Here is a 7,978-nt window from a genome sequence, read left to right as displayed (position 1 = left end):
ATGTGCCTGTTATTGTAGTGAAAACCAACTACAATGGAATAACAGTGGGCTATCTAGACAGGAAATGCTGAATTTAATGAATCAAAATCTAGTGTGCCTGAAAGTTATCACCTTTTTAAAACAGTTATGCTGTGTCATTTTATGGAAATAAGGTCCTTTATTGCAAATTGTATGTGCTCCAACAAACACTTGGAAGATCGAACATGGGAGGTGTGAGGAGAGGTGGGCCACTGCTTTGGAATTTATTCAAGGGGGGAAATGAGAAGAGGCAACTTCCTAGCAAAATATTTGTCCCACAGGGGTTTGCCTACTACTTACTCGTAGATCATATTTCTCTTTCATGTTGTGAAACAGGAAACACTGACCAACACAACTACATGCTTCAGCACAATCTGGTAAACATTAAGAACCGGGTGTGCTCCAACAAGATATGTCACTGTTTATGTGATTTGTTTTTTGTTTTGTGTTCGTTAAACCAACACAAAAAAAACTACGTGATGACTAAGTAAAGTTAACGTAGCCACGTTATATAGTAGTAGAAGATAGAGAGAATCTCTCAAAAACTTCCAAATAACTACTTTTACTTTCTCATTGAATTATTACATACAGATACTGTAGACAAGAGAGTTACAGTATAATTTTGTTTGGCAAAATAAATCAAAAACTATCTAACATATTTTGCTTTTCATATGCATGCAATGTCATGGCATAAAAACAGGTGTTATCAACAGCTTAAATAAAATGCATATTTGATTTCCAAATCTGCAGAAAAAGAAAGGAGATTTCTCAGTAAAGATATAGGACAAAATATCCAAGGAAAAATTTGGGAAGCAAGAATTCTAGTTATATTGGGTAGATGCTGATTTTTTAAGACATTGAATACGTTTTATTAAATAAAATGTATTTATTGTTTTTGGTAGTATTTTAGTAGCAATGTATTTACTAGTGGTAGTATTTTCTCCTTTATCAAATCTACTATGGTTGAAATTTTGTGTAATAACATTGTAGAGTTTCCACAGAAGCTTTTAATTCCCTGCAAACTAACAAAGTAATAGTAATGATAGCTCCCCAGTTGTCTGTGTTTATAGAAAGGAAAATAAAACTATTTTAAACTTGAAAGCTTAAGTGTTGTGAGAGTTTTTTAACCTCAGATGAAAGACAACTGAGAAAGCTGAAAGGCGTTTAAATGTTTATGTTCCTTTTCATAAAAAGAGGCTTAGTGGAGACTGAATGTCACTTAGTGCTTAATTTGGGTGGTCTAAGTAGTTTAAGCCAACAGCTCATGCTGAGCAAGTAAATAAATTCAAAAGATGATCACAGCTTGAAGAATAATTTGGTATTTAAAAGAAGTCTTTGAAGTATTTTTTTGACCACTGCCCCTGAACCATTTGGGGAAATTCAATTAGTTTAAGGGTATTATGACACCACTTTTGTGTTGTATTAAGATCGTAATCTAAATTAGCTTCTTGTAGCTTTGCTATCAATATACATGTTAGATTTGTCATCCAAAGCATATAAAGTCAGAAATCCCAGAACCTATTCAGTATCTTGCGAGCACAAGTAGGAACCAGATATGGAGCATGTGTTCTTGATCATCCTACATCTTTGTAGTTTGTTATTTTCTCTCAATACAGCATGTAAGTATCGTGGTATTTATCCATATCAAATTAAATTAAAATGCATCATACTTTGTAAATGTTATGTATTTGGAGACAAAATACTTGCTGCATAACTGTGGGCATGACAGTTATTTTAATTTTCCTTTTGATAAACCTTAATACATTTAAACTTTGCTGTATTATATAAAATGAGATCTCACCCAAGCTTTGTTTTTTTTTAAACAGATGATGGAGCGATGAACTGGCACAGTGACAGAAGAAATATATTTGCAGAGAGGGGCTGCTGCAAAAGACAAAGCAATTTTGTTTACATTGGACAAGGTGAATTAGAAATCTATGTGCAAGTATATTCTGTAGAAATATCATATGCTTGTTAGAAATAGTTTTTATGATTAGCTTAAAGACATTTCAGTATACCATGATTATGTGTCAAGAATATATTTGTTACTTTTGAAACAAAGATGCTGTATGTCAAATAATGATTTGTAAACATTTATATATATAATAAAGCTACAACTAAAACAATATTTTACCTTTACAGATGTCTCTGGAAGTCCAGTAAGCGTGGATGTTGGGATATGCAGATCACATTGTGGTAGTCAGCAAAGATTAAACTCGTACAATCCTGGTGTTCCTAGTCTTCCAAAACATTCTTCAATGCTGGATTTTCTTAGAAACAAGAAGGTCAGTTACAATTACTCACATGATATGATTTAAAAAGGAAAGGGTCCATTTGGTGTCCCATAATCTAAACCTTCATCAGCTTTTTCTCTTTGTGCAAATGCTAAAAACGTTAACCCAACTATGTTAACCCACTATGAAAGCTTTTTTTTTGGAAAACCAGTTCACAATGTTCACCACTTTTTACTTGCAGCTCAGAGAAAGGATTTCGGATTCCCCACTTTCATCTGGATCTGAACCATCATGCCCAAAGTCATCCAGCTGTCAATCAACAAAAGTTGGTATAGAAAGAGTGCTGCTATTTCAGGGAATTCAAGAAATAGACGTTATAGAAGACTGTCAGTGCAGCCCAACCCCCGAAGAATGTATTCGAATGCCCTTTCTTAAGTCCTTTTTTCCAGATACCCCTTTTGAATCAACAGTGGATGTTGGCAAATGTTCCAGTCCGGAAGACCCCACAGGTATACACTGTCTTCAAAACCCACTCCTTTTGTTTAAAAATACACCCTAGACCATCAAAACAGTTAAATGTGTGTTGACAGTAGTATATGTTTCTTCATTAATATTCTTCATTGAATATTATATATTATGGAAAATAAACACGATTAAAATTCTTTAGCTGAATTGCAAAGAAACTATTTATACATGACAGTTACTTAACATTTAAATAACGTATGCATCATTGATAACTTTTATAATTGATGACTTTTATATAATTTTATGCTTTGTAATTATTTACTCAATATTTTATCTAGTGATTAATATCCAGGTCTATATGTGAATAAATGAATAAATTTGTATTTTTGTTGAATAGATTAAAATGTACGTGAATATATGACATAATAACATAATAATGTACATAATAGCATAACCTATATGCAGGAGTGTGTTTCCATATTGTTATATGATTTCTTCTGTGATTTTAGGTTTCCATTGTTCCCCAACTAAATTTGACTCAGTGGTTGTTGAAAGTCCAAATGGTGCTAAAATTGTGCACACTGTTGAAAACTGTGAAATGAAGGAAAGCTGTTACAGAGTCAGTTACCTGGAGTATTACTATGAAATAACATACAGTTTCAAAGGCATAAAAGAAGAAAGACTTAAGGTAGGCCTTGAAAAACATATACTTTGACCATCTTAATATGACAACTGAAGCAGTGTGTGATGCTTAGATACAGAATCTAATTGAAACACAAATAATTTTTATAAATACATATTTGCAAAATTTACACAAAATGTCCCAATCTTGTTATTTACCTGCTCTAAAACCCAGGAAGCTCACATTACAGTTGAGACAATCTATTTTATATAATATTACATTTATGGTTGTTGCTGGAGTTACTAGTAAAGCAGATTAAACAACTGATTAGGGTCTATGTGATCTCATCAAAGTATGGATACAAATATATTTTAAAATTGCAACTTTTTGATTACAGTACCTGAAAGCCTAGAGCTAACAGTTCCCTGACACAGAAAAATAAATACAAATAAAACACTCATAGCTTACTATAAAGTACAACCAAACATATAAACCAAAAGAGACCCCAAAAGGAGACCACAAATGACCTAGTGAGATTGTACATGCTACTCAAAGTCTCTGTTAGTCGAGACCCCTTTGTGGCTATATCATGAACAGCAGGTAAAACAATTTATACTCAAAATATTGTAATCTGAGGTGAAAGGAGGGGAGTGCAACTGTTTATTTATTCCCAGCAATCCACTGTCTTGCACAAATACCACAACAACACTATAACAGTACAAGTACTTTATATATAGAATACTTTTGTGAAGTAAAACATTTTGCACCAGAGAATGAGCTACACATTAAATTGCAGAGATCATGGATCTTGCAAAGCATTGTATTGCAAATTGTTAATTATTTGTACCAAGAAGAGCCTGTTTTTAGTTTTTATATTGCCAGCTGTGTGTATTGAGGAGAGTGTGTTAGCTGGGGAGCCAAGTAATTTCACATGCAAACTAGTTTTGCATGTGAACCACCCTCTGAATGTTTAATTAAGTTGAGAATGTGATTTGTGTCTTTGTTTTGTAAATTATTCAGGAAATTGATGTGGGAAGGTGTTTAGGAAACTGTTCACCAGGAAATCATTGTCTACTCAGGTAAGGACCCACCCTCCCTTTGCCTAGTCTTGATTTTGATATAGTTTCTTTTGCTTGTGCGTTCTTAAATTTGGATGAGCTTCGTACTTTCAGATACCAATAAAAGTAAAAAATTAAACAAACACATAAATCCAGAATAAATTAACATGGACGGAACACATTATTTAATAAGGTCTGGCGTTTTATATGTAGTTACAAAATGGATTGGTCAAGTATGTGGATGCCTCTCTTAATTATTGAGGCTAAGAGTTAGGCCACATCCATTGCTAAAATGTGTATGAAATCAAGCACAGTAAGAAGTTTCCGCCTTGCTAGATCTAGTTCAGTCCACTGTAAGTGCTATTGTTATGAAGTGAAAGCATTTAGGAGTAACAATAGTTCAATCACAAAGTGGCAGACCATGAACATTCACAGAGCAGAGCTGCTGAGTAGCACATAGAGTGTAAAAATTGCCTGTCCTATGTAGCATCATTCCCTACAGAGTTCCAAACTGCCTCTGGAAGTAACATCAGCACAAGCACTGTGAAATGGGTTTCCATGGCTGAGCAGCTGCAGACAAGCTGAAGATCACGATGCACAATGCTAAGTGTCAGCTGGTGTGGTGTAAAGCACACCACCACTGGACTCTGGATCAGTGGTTGTCTGGAGAGAGATGAATCACGCTTTACTATCTGGAAGTCTAATAGACAAATCTGGGTTTGGCTTATGCAAGAAAAGTGTTAGCTACTGGAATGCATAGTGCCTACTGTAAAGTTTGGTGGAGATGGGGTTTACATCTAGCGAAGGGAATGTTAATGCTACATCATACAATGCCATCTTATACAATCATTATGTTTACAAATTTGTGGCACCTATTTGAGGGAGCAAGACTGTGCTCCTGTGCACAAAACAAGGTCAGTAAAGTGGCATGGAGGAACTTCGTATTTTGGTCCTCTTTTGTAAGTACATTATGTTTAGAGGTGCTTTGTATTTTTGCAGTTTAAGCATTGATGAAGATCAACTTACAAATATGTAGCATTATAATATGCTTATCAATTGCACCTTGGACTATTTTATTACAGTAGCACAATATATATATATATATTATATAATTATTATTTTTTATTATTATTATTTTTTAAGGGATTCTCGAAACAGGGATCATTGCTTAGTATGGGAAGAAGGATCTAGCAATGGATGCATCCCCCAGGAGTATGAGACACACACATTCAGGAGCAGGAATGGACACATACGTTCTGTGTTTGCAGTAAAGACTTGCAAATGTCAGACATAAAAAAAGAAATGATCTCAGATACTATATTTGACAGCCATGATAATGCAAATGGAACTCCATAAATGTGCTCTTTTCACTTAGCACTACTGTCTGTGTAATGCAGGTGCAAATCGTTGGGTATTATTGCAGCAATGGAGGTAGGAATGCACTTTATATGAATTACCTGCATATGTAACACAAGTCGTCATAGCACTGGAATGCTTAACATATACTCCCCTAATGGCTCTAGAAATGTTAAAAAATAAAAGGGTAAATTTTTTATATTTAGTGCTGCCGAGGTCATCATGATCATCATTATGTTTTGGTACTTAGTACTGAAGAAAATCTTAGCTGTAACTATGCAAGAATTGTAATCATGCTTTTTTTGTTGTAAATATTATGTTATCGGTTCTTTTTGATTTTGTTAGCAGCCTACTGAAGAACAAACAGAAAAAATTGAAAGATTATGTAGTAGTGCATTACCATTATACACTATATTACACTATCTACACACTATATCATATTGGTTAATGGCCATTAAATCCAGACATTTTAGCATTGTGCTAAGATAAGAGTTTTTGCTTATTCATATAAGCCAACAGTGTAAATATCTCAGCTTTGGCAGCAGAACAATCCAAGTAGTGTATATAGTATTGTATAGGTGAAGAGGTTCAGTTTATAATACATTTTTACTCTTTATTTCTGGTACAGTTAAAACAATTCAAGCAGGGTGCTTTTAATGCAGGGCAGTTGCCATGGACCCAAACTTGCCTTAAGGGTCCATGGAAGCTTTCCCATGGGTCCCTTCAGCCACTTACTCTCCTATGGCCGCAATCGGCAGCTGGAGTGGAGCATCGAGATATGCTGTTCAGCGTTCAGTGACAGACATCATGCATTCCATGAAAGGGGAAGTGGTGGTTAAAAGTTTTGTGCATGGGGGTGCCTGGGGCTGTGCAGACCTTGCTCTGGGATACTGAGGGAGGCCATGCATCTGAATTCAAGGCACATTGCATTATCGCAATTTCTCAAGAACATAAATCTTTAGTATTTGTTAATTAACGCTTATGCGCTGCCTATGCATAATTATAGACATTTTAATCAAGACTTACACATTTATTTTAAATAGAATTGCAAAACTGATTTTTCTACAAATTGCAGGACTTTTACATTCCTTATGTATTAAATAGAATGCTGTCTATAATTTTGTAAATAAAATGTACAAAATAAATATTACCATTAGGCGTTGTATATATGTATTATTGTTGGTAAAATAAAATAAGGTTATATGCAATAAACTATAATCATGTAAAATAATGGTCTATTATTTTTTGTATTTTTCATAAATCCTGGCTTATGTTTAAAATGTAGGGTTAGAACCTTGGAATATTCCCATGTAGTCTGATTGATGTAATGTTCTTTTTGATGACTATACTATACTGTTTGATATTTTATTCTAGCTGTTTAAGATTTTAGCAGTGGCTCTTACGAATGTTATACAGCTACAACAATATTCCACCCTGGGCACAAGCCTTCTTTGTCTGCTTGGGACACGCACAGCAGAATATTTTTAAATAATAATAATATTCTGTTTTCCATGTTCTAAATTCAAATCCTGGATGGCATATAGTTGTAGCTGTACAACATTGTTAAGAGTCACTGCTAACATCTTCAATAGCTAGAATAAAAAAGCCTTACAATAAAATTATATATGAAACTAAAAAGGTTAGGGCCCTTTACAACATAAATGATTCAATCTACTATATGTATGTAAACAGTTGGAACAAAGGTGTATTGGTATGCATTCAAAAATTGGTTCTAGGTTAAATGTGTTCAAAGTTGTCTGTTAATATGTACTCCACACGTGATGACGTGATCACGTGATGACGTGATGACGTGCACGTCGTAGAAGGTGGGGATGCGCACTCGCTGTGGGGAAGGAAGGGTCTGATTGAGAGGCGTGCGGCTTGAGATACTGCTGCCAGTGTCGCGGCACCCTGCAGCATCTTGTGTGACTCGGCTGGCTTACCTGACTCGGAGCCGATCGTTCCTGTCTGCTCTTGCCTCTTTCCTGCCTGTGGGGAGACATTTCAGTTCCCGGTCAGAGAGACGAGGCGGTGGTGATTTCCCCTGGCGTACTGACATCTGCCGATGCCGGCAGGACGATAAATATTTAATTAAATATTTAAAAGTTACTCCGGTCGGAGGGAGGAAGCCGGTTGCGTTCCAGCTGACTGGTTTGGGTGAGCATTATAGAGGTGCTGGACTGAGGTGGAATCGCGGGAACTGTGGACCGAATACAGCTGATTCC

The 7,978-nt window shown here is 35.3% G+C and overlaps 1 protein-coding gene across 1 annotated transcript; it reads left to right on the top strand.

Moving 5' to 3' along the window:
* Window positions 1-940: 940 nt before the first annotated feature.
* LOC128491314 (uncharacterized) lies at window positions 941-5,882 on the top strand. The gene is made up of 6 exons (XM_053463633.1): window positions 941-1,940; window positions 2,161-2,303; window positions 2,494-2,761; window positions 3,227-3,405; window positions 4,360-4,418; window positions 5,541-5,882. Exons 1-6 carry the CDS (start codon window positions 1,856-1,858, stop codon window positions 5,689-5,691), a joined length of 885 nt encoding a protein of 294 aa, XP_053319608.1. The 5' UTR covers window positions 941-1,855; the 3' UTR covers window positions 5,692-5,882.
* Window positions 5,883-7,978: the final 2,096 nt, after the last annotated feature.

This window comes from Spea bombifrons, chromosome 1 (genome assembly GCF_027358695.1).
Source record: "Spea bombifrons isolate aSpeBom1 chromosome 1, aSpeBom1.2.pri, whole genome shotgun sequence".
In the NCBI taxonomy this organism is placed as follows: Eukaryota; Metazoa; Chordata; class Amphibia; order Anura; family Pelobatidae; genus Spea; species Spea bombifrons.
Note: the sequence above shows the minus strand (reverse complement) of the source record. Positions and strands in the feature narration are given on the sequence as shown.

Excerpts from the sequence above, each read along its gene's own strand:
- LOC128491314 (XM_053463633.1), top strand. The coding sequence starts at position 1,856 with ATGAACTGGCACAGTGACAGAAGAAATATATTTGCAGAGAGGGGCTGC. Across the intron at positions 2,762-3,226 it reads CAGTCCGGAAGACCCCACAG|GTTTCCATTGTTCCCCAACT; the intron begins GTATACACTGTC and ends CTGTGATTTTAG. Across the intron at positions 4,419-5,540 it reads GGAAATCATTGTCTACTCAG|GGATTCTCGAAACAGGGATC; the intron begins GTAAGGACCCAC and ends TTATTTTTTAAG.